The sequence below is a fragment of the Eucyclogobius newberryi genome, unplaced genomic scaffold (genome assembly GCF_026437365.1).
Source record: "Eucyclogobius newberryi isolate DKJ021-1_F unplaced genomic scaffold, fEucNew1.0.hap1 SCAF_97, whole genome shotgun sequence".
Lineage (NCBI taxonomy): Eukaryota > Metazoa > Chordata > Actinopteri > Gobiiformes > Gobiidae > Eucyclogobius > Eucyclogobius newberryi.
Genome location: NW_027316540.1, coordinates 118,343 through 139,111, shown reverse-complemented (window position 1 = coordinate 139,111; position 20,769 = coordinate 118,343). Strand labels below are relative to the sequence as shown.

Sequence of the window (20,769 nt, the reverse complement as noted above, 5' to 3'; positions counted from 1 at the left end):
GGTACATTAACATGAAGGATGCGGGGTGGGCGTGGCTTTGGCTCGCGCTCCCCATTCCTTGAAATGAAGAATACGCGTCTTGACCGATTATATCAGAATCATTTTGTCGTTGCCATTTAAGTAGCACAAGTCCTCCTCATGTGGACATGTCCTCCTCATGTGGACATGTCCTCCTCATGTGGACATGTCCTCCTCATGTGGACATGTCCTCCTCATGTGGACATGTCCTCCTCATGTGGACATGACCTCCTCATGAGGACATGTCCAGTTTGTCTGGAGTCACACGTTCTCTTCTGATCGCATTGTAAGGACGCTACTTATCTCGATGATCTGAGCTGCGTGTCCAGGACTCGAGCGTGGGAAAAATACTACGCCGTTGGATCAAATCACTGTGGCCAAATTTAAGCTCAATAAGACATTTTCATTCATTGCACACTTTGTGTTCCTGTCAAGACTCAAGTTTATCAAAGCGACTTGTTTGGTCACGGGACGATTCATTTTCTGAGAAGCTGTCAGTCTGGGACTACTTTCTGTCTGATCACTGTGAGTTCCACCTTCCATTAAACAGTTAGTTTATGAAGATATTTTAGTACATCGCAGTATAATAAGGGTTATTTTCAATGTCTTGCATTGATAACTATAATGATGTATATCATGTAGAGAGGTGGAAGTAGGGCCTATATTCTAAGAATCCAAGAACATTATTTTGAATTCAAATGTATTTTTAAATTCAACTCTGACTTTTGGATGGTAGAAATGTGATTTGATAATGGGAAAATACATTTTTATTTTATTCCGTCCTCCCCTTTTAAAAATGCCAAGGAAAATCCGTGAAACAACAAATTAAAAAACTCTCGCCTTATGCAAATTTAATTCAGTAACACAGTACACTTTTTTACACAACCTTTACAAAATGTCAAAGAGTAAATTTCACGCTAACATATTAGGATCATGTAATGGATGAGAGCATTTGCAATTTTAATTACAGCTACACCGAGAAGGGAGACCTTTTCTCTCTGAAGAATAATGATGTACCTTAATTTATTTGGCTCCAGATATCGCAATCTTTCAACTAATAATTACTGGTGAGCCATTTTCAATTATCAAACAAGACTTTATCGCAGGTAGAAGTCCAAAAATGAGATTCCACTGGCCCACACAACAGCAGAGCCAGAGAACTCTCCACAGACCACACCAGATGCCCAGTTTGGCCCAGACGCTGAAACCAACCAAGACCAAGAAAAAGATGGAAAACATACACGCTTCATGAAACTACAAGTCTGGATGTATTTGGAGTATACTGCTATTAAACTACCTTCATCAATCTTATAAAACCATAAATATTGCAATTAGAGCCGGCCGATTTGAACAACAATCATGATTTTTACCCCTTCTTTTGAAAAATCCCAATTTTCTCTTTACTTTGCCTTATTAAAAACTTTCAATATTACTAGCCTGAACATAACAATACAGACTTTTATTCTCTTCTCCAAACTCCATGCTTTTATTGAAACAGGATTAGTAAATGAATCTTGATCTTGAATAATGTATGATTAACACAACCATAATACCAATTCAACAAATTAACTAAGTTCCATTTCAACAAAATAACAGCCTTTTTTTTCAGAAATACATGGACAAAAATGAGCCAAAATCTGGACCCAGATTCATAACAACAAAACTAGATTTAAAATGGACAAGAGCTATCAATTGTAAACTGCCGTATCAGATCACGATCAGTCACGAGGCACACAACTCATACAAGATGGAAATCCAAACCGCGCTATGTCAATGACGTAAAGAGATTTCCATAGATATATTTGATAGTGTTTTGACAGTCTTATAATGGGAGGTGAATGCAGGTATAAGAGGGCATGCGCCTCAATGTCAAATGATAGGCTGGAATCGGTTACAATCATGTGAGCTCGTCCCCATGAAAAAAAAGGATGATGCATCACCGAATCCGAGATGGCTGACAGCCGACTCGGGAGCCAGCCGACTGTGAAGATGTTCTGAAAGTCTCCTAAACTGCAGATTTGAGTCATTTGTTTGGAGCAGCCGCATTTTACTGTGCTAATGTCATTAAAAAAAGGTTTAAACTTGACTCATTTGCCCTTCAAACACTTGAATCGGGAAATATTGTTAAGTGTGAGGCACTTTTAAGCTCATTTTGAAGCAGCTCTGAATATACAATAACTTTAAAAATAGGTAGTAGTCAGCAATATATCACAATTTAGATAATATAGTGAATGCTTTTTTTAAGATATCAAATTTGAACATGGAGTATATCAATATATCAATCAACCAATATTTATAGAGCCCTTTACGACACTCAAAGTGACAAAAGTACTTTCCAATATAATCAAGGCAATACAATATAAAAACCATAATACAATCAAATTAACGTGCAAACAATAAAAACAATCTGTACAAGTGTTAAAAGTCTGTCTAAATACATTTTGAACCTAGATTTTAAAAGGACACAGTCTGTGATAGTGCACATATCGGGGTGCAGCTTGTTCCAGAGTCTGGGGCCAGTGAAAGAAAAAGCCCCGTCACCCTCAGTGTTTGAGTCCGGCTCTGGGGACATTCTGCAGAAATTGGTTTGTTGACCGCCAGAAGCTCGGTCAGATGCAGAGGTTCAAGGCCATTAAGGGCTTTGAAAACAAAAAGTAGACTTCTAAAATCAACTCTCAAAGAAACTCGAAGCCAATGCAGTGCAAAAAGAACTGGGGTGATGTGCTTACTTTTGGGCGAGTTAGTTAAAAACAAGCAACAGAGATGAACATTGTCATTAAAGCTTGTTATAAACTTTAAAATGTTAAAATTGTGACTAAAGACGTTTTCAAACTTGTAGTGTTACAACTGGTGAGCATTTTGGGAACTTCAAAGGGCTTAATACAATTGAATTTTCTTACAGCTCAACTATAAACTCCAATTAATATTCAATTAAAAGGGTTTTTTTTAACCAAAGTTATAATTCATGGTCAATTTATATATTATTATACTTTTTATTTTATTTTCAGTGTGTGTTTCGCTTTAAACTATGACATGTGCAGATCACTATTTAATATATTGTAAAATAAAAAGGTAATAAAGTGATATTTCTGCACTTTTTGGATCAATTTAACAGACATTTCACATTTCTCCGATACTTTAACCTCAACTACTACGTTTAAAGACCTATTCTAACACATTTAACACATTTCTGTTGGATTGAAACTATAATGTCTGACTATATTTGTCAGGATATTGCTTTTATCAATAAAACCACCCATACCATAACAATAGGATTATCATTTAACACCCAATCATAGCATACCTTTAGTCACAGCCAATTCCAATCAATAACAACAAAGTCTATATGATTATTCACTATTATATATGACAAATATGTTTAATCCAAGGACAAAACTCCATAACATGAAATACCAGCGACATCCTGATACAGGCCATTGCGTTACACAATCAAGGTATCGGCAAAGTAATGACTGAACAAAACCTGAGACTCACGGTTGGCATAAATCACGCAGCTCGAAGACATTTAAATGATTGAGATGGATGCTGCGGTGTGCGGGTGATGCCCTCTGCTCATCCGTTACAAGCCTGTCTTTTCAAATGCAAGAGGAGATAAAGATTGCCCCAGGAGGTGGCAACAAATAAAATAAGTCGACAATTTTGATTTATCGGAAATGTGCTGAAGCGGCCGTTTCTAACCTGCGAGCATGTGGCATCGGTGATTTGTTTCTTTACCGTTGGCTGCAAACTTCAAGGCCTTGTGAGTCGGAATATGAATATGAATGAAGGTCACCACTGTCTTTTTGTTCTATTGCAAACCGTTATCTTACAAACAAATCCGCAAGAAAACAATCTGGAGTTCAATTGGTCTTGTTATTGTGACTCTTTCATGTTGTAGCATCTAAATTGTGTTTGAAGCAAAAAAACGCAGCTCAATTAAAATCATCTGGTTCACTTAGCGACTTCATCTAACACTTCGATACACTGGGCGCCAAGGTCAAGCTTTGCTGACCTTTATGTTGGGCTTTTTGTACATTTTAATTAAAAGCACCGTGAATGCAAAACATCAATGTGCTGTAAATATAGAAAATAGCACTCACTCATGAGGAAACTAAGAAATGTGATCTTTTATCTCACACTCTCAATTTAATAATGAAAATGGAAATGGAATTGTATGACTCATTAGATTAAAGCTGACATTTCCATCAAAACAAGTATCAGTTTTATGTTCTGTTATAAGTAAGAAGAGCTCAACATTACAACTGTTATTTTGTCAATTTCCTAAAGGCACGAACCACGATATCAATATTTATGAATGATCGTTAAATCGTGACGTTTTTCTCACAATAATAGTAACACTAAAATGTTATAGCGTAACATCCCTACATTTTATTTCAACATCGTTCTTGTTTTCCCCAGAAAGACGGACTTCAAATCAAAACTAAAAAAAACAGAGAGAGAGAGGTATTTTTGGGCAATAAAAGCACCCATAATTTAACAAGAAAAAAAAAAAAAAGAATTTAATTAAGAATGAATAAGTTTTGCAATCAGGGGCATGAACAATTATGCAAAATAGGAGGTGACATTTTACACCTTTGAGTAGATCAATGGACAGAGCAACAGATCTTTCTTACTGTGAACAGTTTTATGTTCTGTTATAAGTAAGAAGATCTCAACATTACAACTGTTGTCACTATTTGATTTTAACAAGTTTACCTCGTATATACTGTATGGGGACACAAATGGGTCATATTTATGAAATTTAAAATCTAAATTTGACATACTCTGACTGACCAGATTATGTCAATACAGAAATGTCAAATCATGTCTTTAAATGTATTAGTTGAAGTTTAGTTATAAGACTAATGTGAAATGTCAGTCAAATGAATGACAAAAGTGGAGAAATATCACTTGTTGATTAAGTTTACAACATGAATTAGCTATTTTTGTATCATTTTTTACAATAGCCGATATACTCCATGTTCAACTTTGGTATTTCTTTCATTTTGTCAACAACATTGACGATATTATAAAAAAAATTATATATTACCTATAAATAAATAAAATCAAAACACATTTGTGCAACTATTGGCATTGAGGAGGGTGACCGAACAGTGTTACAGGCATTTTATACTCACTAAGTTAAATAAACCACAAATAAACAAGCAGAACAGAAGCAGCCACGCCACCTCACCACTAAAATACCCCAAAATCTATCAAATACCTTACAAAATAAAACGCGGGACAACACTGCTAAGTTCTGTGGGGGTCAAAAGGGCAGTTCAGATATAATCCACACAGTAAATTAAAACAGTATATTTCCCCTCACTCAGCACAAGTACAGACCCCAAAGGCAAATGTGCAGCCTTATATTTAACACAATCAATAATTAATAAGAACTGCCACTAATAATAGAGAACATAATATTATGGTAAAACAATAGCCTTTTGTGTGTTATTTTTACCAACAAATCCAGGAGAAAGAACACAAACACAGCAAAATAAATCCTTTTTATTACTAGGCGAGTATTACACATAGTGACCTAATGACCTTTGGGTTATGAAGGCAACCGACACAGCGCTGTAACTAACTCCTTTCAAGAGTGATGGCTTTCCCTGCCAGTCTATATTTAAAAGTATGATTGGAAGTCAAGTCATTTACACCTTTTATAGAGCGGCGCATCGATGGAACTTCAATAGGCGCTGCGCTGCGGAAGGTCAAGGAGGAAGGAGGCGGCGCCGATCTAGGCCAAGGCTGCGCAGACATTATTCCATACATTAACAGCCCACTTTAACCCCCTTCAACTGATGGGGACTCGCATGGCACATAAAAGGCTTTGGGAATCCTCGACAAGACATAAATTGTCTGTTTCGCATGTCGGGAAGCATGTTGAATTTCATTAGCATGCGCATATAGCACTTCGGCAGACATTATTGCACCCTCTGTGTAAGTGAGATACTGCTAATCACCAACTCAACACAACCTCATTGTAAGAATACACAGGGGGGGCTTTGCAGAAACAGCCGTACACCCCAATTACCATTTCATCACGGCTTTACCATAACCAGATACAAATGTAAATAGGGTCGGACGATGTGCCAAAAAAAGATTAAAACTGTTTTCTACACCAGATCACTCCATTTCAAATTCATCCCACCCCATGGAGACGAAGTATGCTTACATTCCCATTAAAAGTCAAGCCGTCTCCTGCTCTGGAGAGGTCACTCTTCACTGTGATTGGTTAAATCCACCTCTCACTAGCTCACAGCGTGACACAGAATGACCATTTTGTGAAGTGGGTGAGAAAAAGTGTGCGTCGTGGAGCCTGGATCTGCATTAAACGGAGACGCACTGAATCACACTATGACAACATCGCCAAAATAGCGTCTCGTTAAAAGAATGAGATCATGACTACATTTTTATTGCCATGTGACCAAAGTGATCAGCGTATGCTACAGCAGCCGACCTTTTACCTTTTACCGTGAGTAATCTTCTGATCTGCAATAATCTCAGTTATAATCTTGTTAAAACCATTGAATCACTGCATGATTTATAGCAAAAGCCTTTGGTGTCTGCTCCATAGCAAAAGCCAATAACCTTTCTACTTTTCCAAGTCTGAGAAGAGTGAAAAAGTTGTAGAATTCCACATTAAGCACCATGACTAAATATCTATGAATATTAATTTATATGAAGACCTCAAATAATGAAATTTCCCCATGTGGGACAATAAAGGATTATCTTATCTTATCTTAAATGCTTTTATGTGGATTTAATGTTGTGTACAGTGTCCAGCTTGACAAATGTGTACGTCCACCCTTGTTTACTACACAAATGGCAGTATAAATATAACCACTTACTACATAGTATCAGGGGATGCTACCTGGCCAGAATCCCAGCAAAGTCCCGTGTGTAACATAAACTAAACTTATCCAACCATGAATGGAATAAAGCATCAAACAAAAGCAAGCACGATAATTATCTGTGGAATCTGGAAGCGACTTACCAGTATTTAGTGTTCCTGTGATAAGTCTGAACAGATACTGAGCAAACCTAAAGATCTCCCTCTTGCACCTCTTCCTGCAGCTCATCTTTGTTTCAGGAGGTTGTGGAGGTGAGCGGAGGAGCAATGACGCTTCGGGATAGATCCAGCTCGGAGTTTTTTGGGGTTTCTTCCTGTCTTTTCTTCCCTACTTTGACGGTGTCCAGCGACCGACTTCTGCGCTCCTCCGCCGTCGCTCCGTGTCGGCGTGCTCGTGGAGTTTGTCAACACTGAGGATCATGAGTGTAGGGAACTCGCTCACTCACTCGCTCGCTCGCTCGTCGCCTCCGAGTTTTCCCCTGCCGCGCTGCTCCGACTTTAGGTTGTCGGATGAGTTGCCTACTCTTTTGTCACGTTATTAATATTTATCTCCGTGTCTGCAGGGAGCCTCCTCGTGACTTTTCCAGAACTCCGCTGAGCCTTTTCGGTGTTACTACTGTCTCTCTTTCTGACACGCGCACGCTCGCTCTCTCACACCTCGTGTAGTGCGCCTGCCGCTCGCTCTACTCTAACCATCTGTGGAAGTTTTTACCCTTCGCTGACGGTTGCCATGGAGGCGTGGCCTGATTGGTTCGAGTGAAGGAGGAGGAGGAGGAGAAGATGGAGAGATAGAGATTGAGAGCGCGGCAGGAAGAGGGAAGGAGGAAAGGAGAAATAAAGGCGAAAGGGGGTAAAGTGCTTACCTCAATGAATCAACACTGACAGCACATTATGGTGGTGGTGGTGGTGGTGGTGGTGGTGGGGGGGGGGGGGGGGGGGGTTGGGGGGTCCGCATCACGCTTAACCAGTGAGCGACAGTAACGGGCAGTGCTAATGCTTCCGCTCACGAGATGTCAGAAGCACAAACATAACATTGTGTTCCAGGTTAGTGATGTTTTTATAACATAATGTCAAGGGCAGAATTAATGACTGACGCCCGTGATGGCATTAAGTCCAGCCGAGTGCATAATCTTCTCCACTAATTACCCAGTCCGCATCACCCACGCTGTACCACAATTGGGCTCATTTATCACTGCCAAGCGTTCATGCGCAGGCACCCGCTGACATTAAGTCAAACCTGTAAGTGTCAATGATGCTTGTTTCAATATTTGCATAAGAAAACACACTGGCATGTTTTTCTCTCGTTATGCGCCCGTCAGGCTGAAGCGGCAGGGTAAAAAAAACAAAAAGAATCAGGTTTGGGCTGACAATCCACAGGTCACTAGACAAAAGGGCGGTCTATTTTGGTAGATTTTGATAGACGTTGACCTTGCTTTTGGTTCAGTGTGTTTTCAGAGCACACACTCACTCTGGACAGCAGCGGGTGTCAAGAGAATGGAGTAAAGCAAGTTCTGATTTAAAAAACGAGTCTCACTGGGTCAGAGGAGAAACCCAAAGTCGAGCAACTAATTCAAGTGATCATTTGCATAGTTACCTGTGGGCTGTGTAACGAGCCCAGTCGTCTGGTGTCCTGGGCCTGCTGATCATTGGGCCCAGAGTCACGAGTTAAAAGGGGTTGTCACGGATAAGGTTGGGTTCTCTCCTTTTTTCTAGGACACAACATCTCCCGCTGATATATGGAGGCTCATCCTTCAGAGTTGTTTTTCTTTTCCCTTTTTTAATTTTTTTGTGAAGTGTAAGTCTAGTTACATCAAGTTTTGTTGCAGCCCGTTCACTTTTGTCTAGGCCGACTGCACCACTGGGACGCTTCTGTTTGTTTTGGAGAGACACATGGGAGTTTTGAAGCAAATTGATTTTGTTTTTTTTTGTTTGTGGGTGATTCAAGGAGAAGGTAAGTACCCCAGTAATAACAGTTTTGGGAGTCCTTCGTTCAGTCATGCTTCCCACAAGGTGATTCACCTGCGGGGGAAGGGAGAAGTATTTGCTTCTGGGGTACATCTGTGAAGTTGTTTGGGGTTAACTTGAACCCATTGGGCTAGTTGCGCATAAATGTCCACCATAAAAGACCTTGGGATGAGCCAAGTCTAGATCTGGGATAGATAGGTGCGGCCGAGGGTCACGCCGACTCTGTATTCTGTTTGTTTCATATTTTTGATAATAAGTATTGTAGTTTTTCCATTTTTTTCCTGCACTATCAGATAAGAAACTTGTCAAAAGAAACATGTATTGCATATCGCTAAACAGAGTTGTTTGAAAGGTGCTTGGGAAGAAAAGACAAAATCAGGAACGTTATTGTAACCTCTCTATTTGACAAAGGTGCTTCAGTCGGGTTTATCAGATAAAGCTTGTTTAAAACTGAATGGTTAGAGTTAGACCTTCTGGAGCGTTGAGGGTAGAGCTTATGTTTCTACAATGACCAACGTTTCAAGCACCAACAGTAGCACAGGTTTCACAAAACAAACTGTTGATGCCAGAGTGAGTTCAAGGAGTTCCTACACCTCTGCTTTCCTGAGGGCAACAGATGGCCTGCCTCTCACATGAGCGCTTAGCAAACACTGATCCAAAACATTCTTATAGTACACGGTGTGACCACAAGACAAAGCATTTGAAGACCTTTGTTTCACCGCGCACAGGCTATTTACAAGTCTTAATGTTGAGTTTGAGTAGAGTGGAGCAAATCACCGCATTCCACGTCCATATACAGGCCGGAAAAAACACAGGACGTGACTCGTGTTTAAATAAGTATCGTCCAGGCAAAGATTATAGAGATATCATGAAGCATAGGTGAAGATGTAGAAGGAAAAGCGATGACAGCAGTTAGGAAAAAGAAGGAAAAACATTGGAAAACACATAAAACAGCATTACAATATTTTCCAAAAATACACACCACAATATGAATATTTAAGACATTGAGTTTTGTGCAGTTGCAGTGCTAATTAGACTTCAACAAGAGGCAGACACTCAGCATTAGAGCGTTGTGTAAGCACTTGTAGACCTGATTTGACTAGATGCTCCAAGAACACTTTGTACTTGATGAGATGCTGACTGATTTCAACTGTGTGAACTAAAATGAAAATTTCTCCAGGAAGGAAAAGCCATAAAAAGACGTGTGAAGTGTGAAGTATTTTACTCCAGCCCAACATTTGTCTTCAAAACCTTTCAGTTCAGTTTCCCATCTGCAATCTCACACAAACTCTCACTTCCAGGTTTGAGGAAAATGAGCTTGTCCATGCGTCACCCGCGGCAACAACAACATAAAATGGCCCGCACTCAGTGAAGTTGACAGAAATATTGATCAACATCAGCACTCGGCTCGTATACAGAGCTTTCTCCGCCCGGTATAAGCGAAGCTCGCCGCGTAGACTGTGCACAAGGCGTTTGTTTTGAAGCGTGGAGGTGCAATTTACAGCCGAGCACATCATCGCACGTACGGGTGTCACAGACTGCAGTGGAAGGAGAAGAAGCGCAACCAACACCTGTAAAAGCCAAAGGAATCAATCATGTATGAATGAAATACTGTATTTTCAGCACCTTTTTTCATAGTTTTGGCCCGGGGTGCGACTTATGCTTTCGATTTATACTTATAATCATACTCCGGAGCGACTTATATGTGATGTTATTTGTTATTTTCACACTTGCAACTGCATTTCATACTCTACTGCGACTTATATATGTTTTTTCTTCTCTATTATGCATTTTTTGGCTGGTGCAACTTGTACTCCGGAAAATACGGTAGTTGAAAGAGTTTGTGAGTGGCTCATTTAAACTGAATTTATATAGAATTACTCATATTTATGTTATTTTTTTTTAAATATATAACGGTAAATGTTTTCAATTCATCAAGTGAAATACCAGTTTCAAAACACACAGTATAAATGAATGTATTTAAATGTTACATACTGTTTGGAGATACAGATAACAAAAGCCGACTCAAAGGCTGAACATGAGCATTTTCTCAAACTGTGCACCTGCAGCACAGATTTCATCAATTATTCACCTTTATTAACCAAACATTAAAAGATAGCTGTGTTTACTCATATATAGTTCATGTATTTTAGACGTGATTACATTTTGTGTCTAGTAATGCTTCGGCCATTTGCGTCACTGGAGATGACGAACCGACATGAAAAATACATGGACATATTGTGCCCATGAGAACAGGTGAAAAGGTTCAAAGACTTCAGACTCAAAGACTGCAGACCTATCTTTTTTTAAAACAAGCATCCACCAGCAAAACGATAAAATGGCATTGGTAAAAACAGCTCTACACAACCAGTAATATCCTGTGCTATACCAGATAACACTTCATATCGCATAAGCCCTGTTTTAGACAACACAACAAGAGCCAAACGCCATTAGCAAAATACGGCAAAACAGTCAGCAGTTTCAGACTCCCCTTCGTATCAACCCGTTTCTGTGTAAAATGAGTCAGTTCATTTTAAATGTGCAAATGTGCAAATATTTAGGGCCCTATCAATCCAGTTGCTAAACTGCAAGTACAAACTGACAAAATAGCGACAAAATAGCATTTGCTGGTGTTTATGGAAGTTTATTTGTTCAATCAGATTCTGAATTAATCGTAATTATTCAGGTCACAGTATAATTGCTTTTCACACGGCTGTTTATACCGCAATAACTTTACTTGAGTATCAAACACAACACAAAAGGAAAAATAAAATCTAATATGCTATATGCTATAATAAACCTGCCCAAAAATATCGACCGATAGTGCTACTTGAGAATGTAGATTCAATTTTCTTCAAATGCAATGCTGAGATAACCTATTTGTTTTAGATTTACTTTGATAATGAATTACAGAAAACATAATGGCAGTGCAGAAATTCACAAAATGTTCTGCCGAGTATTCAAAAAATGCTGAGAAAGGAAGACGACTGCAGCAGCTGTTTACGGTTCAATAAATAAATCCTCCGAGACTTTCTGCCTAAACATCTTTACTGCAGAACGAATTTCTAAGTGGAAGGAAAATACACGGGGGCAACAGGGGCCGTACGGGGCAGTACGCCAAAGCTGAGGGATAAGATCGAGGGGGGGGGAATGAGCAGTTGAGTCTAGGTTTGCTGCCCACTCGCACTCACAGAACACACAATTTCAATATCTTCCAAAATAAGAGGAATGGCTGCCAACATGCACAGTGACGAATGGAGCCTGCGTAAATTCAGCCGGGAAGACCTAACTCCACCATCTACATCAAGGCCGCCTGCTCCCCAGCTCAACCAACGCACCCAGTCCGGCCCGTCCGTCTGTGAGAGTTCAGATCTCTCCTTCACCACGGAACTCCTCCAGGTTTCTACTTTTTCCCATGGAGGTTTTTGTAGTTTTTCCTGGTCGAGAAGGAGGGTCTAAGGACAGAAGGAGGGTCGGAGGGTCTAAGGACAGAAGGAGGGTCTAAGGACAGAAGGAGGGTCGGAGGGTCTAAGGACAGAAGGAGGGTCTAAGGACAGAAGGAGGGTCTAAGGACAGAAGGAGGGTCGGAGGGTCTAAGGACAGAAGGAGGGTCGGAGGGTCTAAGGACAGAAGGAGGGTCTAAGGACAGAAGGAGGGTCTAAGGACAGAAGGAGGGTCTAAGGACAGAAGGAGGGTCGGAGGGTCTAAGGACAGAAGGAGGGTCTAAGGACAGAAGGAGGGTCGGAGGGTCTAAGGACAGAAGGAGGGTCTAAGGACAGAAGGAGGGTCTAAGGACAGGGGATTCGCAGGTCCCCTTCACTTGCACCTGCTCCCCATCTTCAATCAACGCACCAGTCACTCCTCCCCGTGGCACGTCGCACCTCCTCTGCACCTCCTCTGCACCTCCTCTGCTCCCAATCAGTGCACAGCCTGTCCCATATTAACCCTCACTCAGTAGGCCTGGTCGCTTCAGACCGTTCTGCGACCCACCACCTCCCCTCCTCCACCTCTGCATCCCTCTCATCCTAATCATCTACCCTCTCACCACATCTACCACCACCAGTCTCCAGGCCCTGGGGGGAGACATCTTATACAAATAGATTATGGAGTGCCCATGATCGCAATGTCTTCCACCGGGGTCTGAGCGCCAAATAACCCACGTAATAAAGATTGCTAAACGGTCCTTTCTGTGTCGTCTGAGTCTCTCCAGGGTGAAATGGACATTTTCACAGCTGAGTGCAAGACAGAGGTGTGTCAATAAATGTAAAACAAAATTGTGTAAATGATTAGAACGTGCTTAAGCAACAAAGATCTCGAGACAACTTCATTACAGCAGACAAGAATAAAAATTAAATTGCCTTGGTTCGTCGCTAAATTTCTGCACAGTTGCATTGACAAGTTTTCCAATTTGCAGTTTCTTTTTCCATCAGCAAAAACAATAAATGAGTCAATTATAAGATGATAGATGATAAAACAACAATTGATTTTGCTTAGCCGTCGCTACAGTAAAGGTTAGTCAATTTGTTAAACCCATAATGAAAAGACAGCGACACGCAGGTCAAGTTTCCCCCCGACCCAAGCAAAGACAGATGGCCGCGGGGAAAGTCGCAATGAATGCTTTTGATGCAATTACCTGAGCTGATCAAGTTAGTGTTGTGAGAATTGATGATGGACGCAAGACGCACGGACGATATATAAACCAACAGCCATTGATTGTGGGGTGACAAGTGCTGACCAATACAAATCAAACACAGGACATTAGTCAGGGTCAACTGGATATTGCATTAGACGGACTATTGGCTGCATAAGCCATTTAAACGGCATATACTTGTAAGTAACCCTGTTGAAATATAGATTATTGGTTTAGAGGGAATGCATGTTCCTTCACATTTTGAGTTATAGTACACTTTCTCATGCTGTGGTATTCTATGGTCTGGGTGAATACTTTTTGGACTTTAAGCAACTTTTTTCCCATGTTTTGAACCCTGCGGCACATACAACAGTGCGTCGAATGTATAGGCTTTTTACTGGCTAACGAGCACCAGGGGGCACTCTTTTGTGTAAATATCTCTACTCTAGTTACTACGCAAGTTCAGGAGCAGAAAGGAGCATGTACCAGATGTGAAGACACAGATGTTTGTTAAGCTTCAAAGCATTTTAGAGAGATTCAAACAGACCCAAGGCGCAGCGGACGGTGCCGCAAAAGACAATCGGCGTACATACATATAGTACACTAAATTGTATTATATGTGTGAATATCTCATGTTACAATGTGGACACCTGCGGCTTATTGACAGGTGCAGCCCGGATAATCGTATTTTTTCCTTTGTAAATTTCTTTGGAGCGTCTTTTATTCAGGCGCGCTATAGCCCGAAAATTATGGGAGATAAAATAAAAACATTTCCTTATTTTAATCAATTACCATTTTGGATTTCAATGTATTTAGTCATATTCCCTGAACGTAAACAAGGCCAACTTTTAATAATGGCCATTTAAGGAGATACAGAGTTAAATTTCTTCTTCCAAAGTCTAAACCCTGGTCCAAAACACACACTTTTCCTGACAGAGAATTGGCTGCAAACCTCGATTAAAAAGCCCCCTTTAGAATTAGAGATGAAAGAAGCTTGATTAAAATTCAATTGCGTATCCCTAAGTAGAATCAAGAACGTCTAAACATTAGTTAGTTTGCTATAAACCTTAACTCCTTCGATTGAACTGTTCATCTTTCAGGGATAAATGTTTGCCAATGCGTCCCCAGTCTGCCCACCTCGTACCATTAGCTCTTTTACTGCCTCTAAAGTGGACCGATTTGGCTAAAAGTATTTATGCAGAAACATTGGAAGTGAAATTCTCATCCAAACACAAATAAACAAATATACTGAAAATGTTTAAAGCCTTAAGCAATAAGAAATTCAGTGTCATTGCTTTGAAGATGAGGTTACAGAGAAAAATACAAATTATAAAACATTGTGAGTCTTGTCAAATGCTGTTTTTGTTAGATAATGAGCACTGCGTCTGTGTGTTTTAAATAGCTTGTTTTGAGTTTCTCCTCACAGTTTCTTGCCTTTGGACCACGTGAACACATGAATACCGAGTGCCGTGACGATGCAGGGGGTCACTGCAGATAAGAGCCTGGTCAATATCTCTCTGACAATAATGAATTGCTCATGACATCAGTACTAATGTTGGCGTTACTGCTCCCTCAGGGTACCAGTAAAAGCATATGGGATCCTACCCCCATTAAATCCACCGTTTCCTACTCTGTATGCACCAAGCGCTCCGACACAATCTGACAGAAACCAAAAGGAATAACAATAAAAAGATGGATACTGCTGTTTCGCGTGATGCAGGGTTAATGTCTAAACCAAATGGTTATGGAGACGACCACTGCAGTCATTGGCCTTCATTACCAGACTTTGGAAATTAGCAGATGCACATTTCCAAAAAGGTCATTACGGGAAAGTGATACGATCCCTGGTCTTTTAAAATGTGCTGATGTTTTAGCTGAAACAATCCCGCTGAAAGCTGAAATGCTAGATTTCCCCTTCCTCCTGGCACAAATGTACTACACTGTATACAGCAGGTTTATCTGGGCTTCAATATCTGGGCTATTTTGGGCTATTTGTGATGAAGGCTTTCTAACGAGACACTGATAAGGGAGATTGGCTTTGTATGTCCATTCACACATAGACTTTAGGGCGGCTCTGTAATGGAAAAAGGACGAAACCTTAGCCCCAAACAGGATAAGCCTCTTCTTTCTCTTCAAAGTTCAATGCTTTCCCTCCTTTTTAGGATAAGGAGTTGTCAAACTGATTTTTATCTCTGGGTATGAAGTACGAATGCCTGTAGAAAAAGACACTTTATCACAAAAAGCATCTATATTTGCGTTGCTGTTCACCGAATATTTTCCTCTACCAGACTCCGATTGAAAAGCTGACCTTCAAAAGCCATAAAAGCTGCTTTTCTTTGAATTTCTATCCTTGCCTAAAGGCTTTGAGGTTTTCAGTGGCACCGCAGTCACTTAGACCTGAAGCTTTTAAACTCACACCTGTCATGACAGGAGCATGGAGAGAAGCTTCAGGCAGTTTGTCTCCTTATGAAGTCTAAACACCTCATTATACTTTGACCGAGCAGCGTCCTATATCTCTTTACTCTGACGGGCTGCCAACAGAGCAGATGCACCACTACCACAGTGTCACCCGGCCACGGAATGTGCAACCTGCCTGACATCTACTGCACGGAGAAGCACATTTATATGGGTCAAGGACTTGTTTTAATATGGTCTTTGATAGATATTTAGGTTATGGCCATAATGGGCACCTGCGCCTCAACAAGGAAGTTATGGGTTTGATTTAACGCTGCACAATATAAATCGCAGCATCACTGTCATGGGGGAACAATCCTTTTTACAACAAGTTAATATATTGCAGTAACTCCAAGGTTCCCCATTTGAATTGTGAAAGTGTGAAAAATATTAGATTTTCTTCATGATTTTCCTTATTCAGTCAAAATTAGCCACATTTCATCTTGGTTTTGTCTCTTATTTAAATTTATTGTGCCTAGGACAGGTCGGACAACTCATTTAACTAAAATGAAGTGAAGTTTTATGTATTTAAAATGTTGCCAAAAAATATTTTTAGGTTTATAATTTCACTTCCTGTTTGTAATTGATGACATCACACTAGGATTTTACCCTGCAAACACTGAGAAAAAACTCGTCTAATGGCACAATTGTTTTTATTTGAGAAATTAATGTTTATGAAAGCACTTTATTTTGTCCAATTAGGTTTGAAATGTTGAAAAAAGTTGTTTCTTTGGAGTAATTTATGCATAAACTTTGTGTACTTCGTGTGATTTTACTTCCGGTCACTTACCACAGATTTTTCAATGCTTTCTGCAAAAATACCTAATCGATTGGTGTAAAACTATAAATTATATGTACATCAGATATAAATACACACAAAAAAGTCAAAATTACTAAATCGTAAAAGTCATACACACTTGTGTCAAAATGTGCTAATTACGGTTTCATTGGCCTTTGTTTGTTCTTTTACTTTCTGTCACAACAGGGTGCTACAAAATGTATTGAATTGAAAAAGTATATTGAAATATCGTTATAATATTGATATCCCAGTCATTAACAGCCACATCATTTCCAATATCGTTTAGCTCTAGTCTTGTAACAGTGAATAAAGTGATTAGCGACACTTTATCAAACCTTGAACTAAAAAACATCTCCAAATAGAAAGATCCTAACATGGCACAGGAGGAGAAGCCCAGACCTTCTTGCTGTGGATTAAGAATGCTCACCACTCTGCCACCGAGCCCCCAAAGTGGGGTAGTGAGAGTGAGGAAAAGTAGAGACATACAGCTCTGACAGCACTCCGAAGGCCCAAGCATCATGCATCTTAAAACATGACTGAATTGGGGAAGAGGGCCAGGGTGCAACACGAGGGAAATGTAGATGGCATTTAATTATGGTTTAATAGAGTGCTGCTTATATCTGGAACAGCGTCGGCCCAATATTCACGTTTTGATCATTTCTCACCATCAGGGTTTACCTACATTGTTGCACGGGGGCTTTTCAGTTTGTGCCACAAATTCGAAAATACAAATCTGTCCCAGGAGTTACAGGATTCTGGCAGGAAAATGCATTCAGGCAAATGCAGTGGCACAGTGGGGCAGCTTAGCACCATATTTTCATTTCCAGGTAGTGGCTTGTGTTGTAGATAAAGTGGCATCAGATGTGAATTGGAGGCTTGTGGTTTGATGAGAATGTCACATCCACGGAATACAAATAAGTCTTTGGGCAATAAATCACTTTGATGTTGTAATATTCCATCTATACTAGAGTTCTTACAACAACAGCAAAAATCTGTCATGCCAAGAATCTTTCACTGATTATATACAAGTCTGTTTGTGTGGTTGCCAGTTTTCAGAGATCTCTGGAGCAATAAGGCCCAGCTACTTCAAAATGTACCAGTAATTCTCAAAATGAGGGTCGGGTTCACTTTAATGCCTTTTTTTCAAGCCAAATTCTGATTGAAAACTTTTCTAGTTTTAGCCCAACTTTTATTTTTTTGCTTATTAACAGCATGTTTTCTCTAGTGAATCTGGTCATATTGAGATTAAGAACCACTGTAGGTTGAGTGCTGTAAACAATGATATATTGTCATAAATATAAAGGTATTCAACTAATAATTGAGCATGAACACTAACCCAAGCTCTGTAAATAATTTATATGTTTATTATTCAGACTGTACAATCCACCAAGGTCTACTTTGGCTGATTCCGTTAAAGAAAACAACACACAGGTAGCCCTGAGGTTTGAAAAATTTGCATTCATTGTTTTTTTTTTCCGATTCACTGCAGACCCCCAAAGACCCACAAACCAGCACAAATATGAGCCATGTTAAGGCAGAGGAGCAGGGGACAGCAGTCATCTATGAGAGTCAACCTGCAGATGCAACGATAACATGAAAAGAGAGGCTAATTGCTTTTTGTAACCACTAGCATTATCTGATGGGATTTGTCTTAATTGTCTCCACAACAGACAAACACCTACAGGGAAGATTTGAGACTACAATTTAAAGCTGATCCAAATGTCCCCGCTTTGCCTAAGCAATTAAATAACACTTGTGTAATATTCGTTTTTGGCCTTTTAACATGTTCTCGAGTACTTTGCTTTGACATCTCATGTTTTAGAACTTTAAATAATGCATGTGTTGGAAAACCGCACATGACTTTCTACCAGTGAGGTGTTCATGCCAGGTGCCACAGGGGGGCGGTAGTGCATACCGTCCTGCGGCAAGACACTTCCCCCACCTTGCCTCCAGTGTACAAGTCTGCTGGTGTGTGAAAGAGAGCGAGTGTGGGACAACGAGTGCAAATTAGCCTGGAAAAACATGCACCGTCTCAACCAAATAAGCGAAAAATAATATTAATGTAAAACTGCAAGACAATTTTACGGCAGAAATGCGCGAAAAGAGTCTGCTGATGATTTGTGGACTTAAAAACAGCTGAGAAAACCCCTACATCCCTACATGACGTTTGAAATATAATACATGTGTTCGCGGTGACGTCATACAGCCGGGACTTCCCCATAGTGGCCATTTTAAAAGGGGCACGCGATATATAAAAACCAGCACGTCTGCATCCTTTTCTACGGCATAATGAGCTACAAATACTGTGATTCTTTAGACGATAACGGCAAACTAAGTACACGACAAAGCTCTCATTTCTTGGGTCAGTCAACAGAGCGATGTCCTGACAGATTAAGCAGGTTTTTGGCATTTTGACCTCATAATTCCTGGATTTCGTATGTAGTAGACGTGCCCCTTTCAAAATGGCGGACTCGGTTGCCACTGCACAAGTTCCCGGATGTGCGAACGCATATATATGACCTCAGGAATTGCTGCTGATGCAAATGGCGATCTATATGAACAAATCTGGAAACTGTGAGTTTCGTGAGCACTCGGCATTTATCCCAGGGAGACGACTCTAAACTGAACTGAACAACTCCAGGTAAGTCATTAAAAACAGGACCTTCTATTACACCAAAATCGAGCACATATTCCACAAACTGACCTCGCCTTAGTCTGAAAAGCAGTTTCTCCAACGCTGAAGACTGGACAATTTGCTCTGATTAACCATGATCATGCCTTTTTACCACAAATAAAATGGCTGTAAAGAAAGTATGAATGAAAACTTGGTAACTTGACATTGTCCTTTTCTAACTTTTCTGCATCTGATGATTTTGCAACTTGCCGGGACACTGCACTATTACGGCTGACAAAAAGCAATTTACTTGGTGACTATATAAGGGTGGGAGGAATAAAACAACTCAGCTTTTCCATAGGGACTGAGCAAATTACATCTATACCACCGAGCTATACAAATGATCATTAGCACTGTAATTACTGGAAGGCCATCACGTTTGAAATGCATCAGAAATGGAAAGCCAGTAAGCAGTCCTCGAGCAGGAAGGACCGTAACACAAGAGGATTATGTGCTACAATAATACATCTGTGCAATAATGTGCCATTCTAAGAGATAGATGCGTATGTGTGACCGGATTGTTCTTGCGTTGCGATATGAATGGCCACGAGACACGGTTTATCCTTTGGAGGCATCTTACGTTTATTCTGGTTAACAGAAAAACACCCAGAAATTTAACATGTGCCACGAGGCAAATCCAGCCCAAACTAAAAAAGGATATAACAACAATTAAATCAATATACAACACATAAAACATAAAGGATGGATGACTGACCTCTTCCCGAGACAGAGATATTAAAAGGGAAGAGGAAGTCACGACCGTCATATTTATAAGGGGAACACATGAAGAAGAAGTACAATAAGCACAATAAAACAAATACCAGGTATGTTGAACACAACATTAAACAAAAATAATACAGATTTTGTGTGATTATACTGCAATGACAAATAGATTGGTTACATCATGTTCATTTATGCTACTTCCTTGTATGTGGGGGACATTATACACAGTAACATCACTAATTGAAACCTTTGGGATTTATTGATTGCATTCCTTGTGGGATTTTAATTCGATTGCAATGAATCCTGCAGCCGCATTACTACCACATTTGATGTATTTCTAAAGGTTGTTATAAGTTTGCGTCACTATTTGCACATAATTTAACATGCGCCAAGACAAGAGCTCCCCAGATAGATGTTTTTTTGTCCGCGGAGGAGATATGTTAGTGTTAGCTTGGAGTTAGCTGTCATTACAAGGCATATATCGTACCATGCTAAAAGGCTGTGCAGGCCAGGTTCTTGTCCTACTCTTTTCCATGACCTAATTTTGTTCGTTGCCGTCCTGGTGTGATTTGCTGACCCAATTTCGACAGAGGTGCAGATGGACCGACAAGCGCAGGTTCCAACAGTTACTTAAGAAGGATGGAGGT

At 40.2% G+C, this 20,769-nt stretch overlaps 1 protein-coding gene across 4 annotated transcripts in view; it reads right to left on the bottom strand.

Annotated features, from left to right (window-relative positions):
- The window catches only part of kcnip4a (potassium voltage-gated channel interacting protein 4a), a 189,954-nt gene that overhangs the window by 135,735 nt on the left and 33,450 nt on the right, over positions 1 to 20,769 (bottom strand). Inside the window, exon 1 of one of the 4 annotated variants that reach the window (XM_072439584.1) lies at positions 7,022 to 7,172. The exons of the other annotated variants lie outside the window; for them this stretch is intronic. Within the exon in view, the coding sequence (XP_072295685.1) occupies positions 7,022 to 7,106 (85 nt within the window). The 5' untranslated portion in view covers positions 7,107 to 7,172. Of the gene's footprint in view, positions 1 to 7,021; positions 7,173 to 20,769 lie in introns of those variants that run through there. 4 annotated transcript variants of the gene reach the window in all.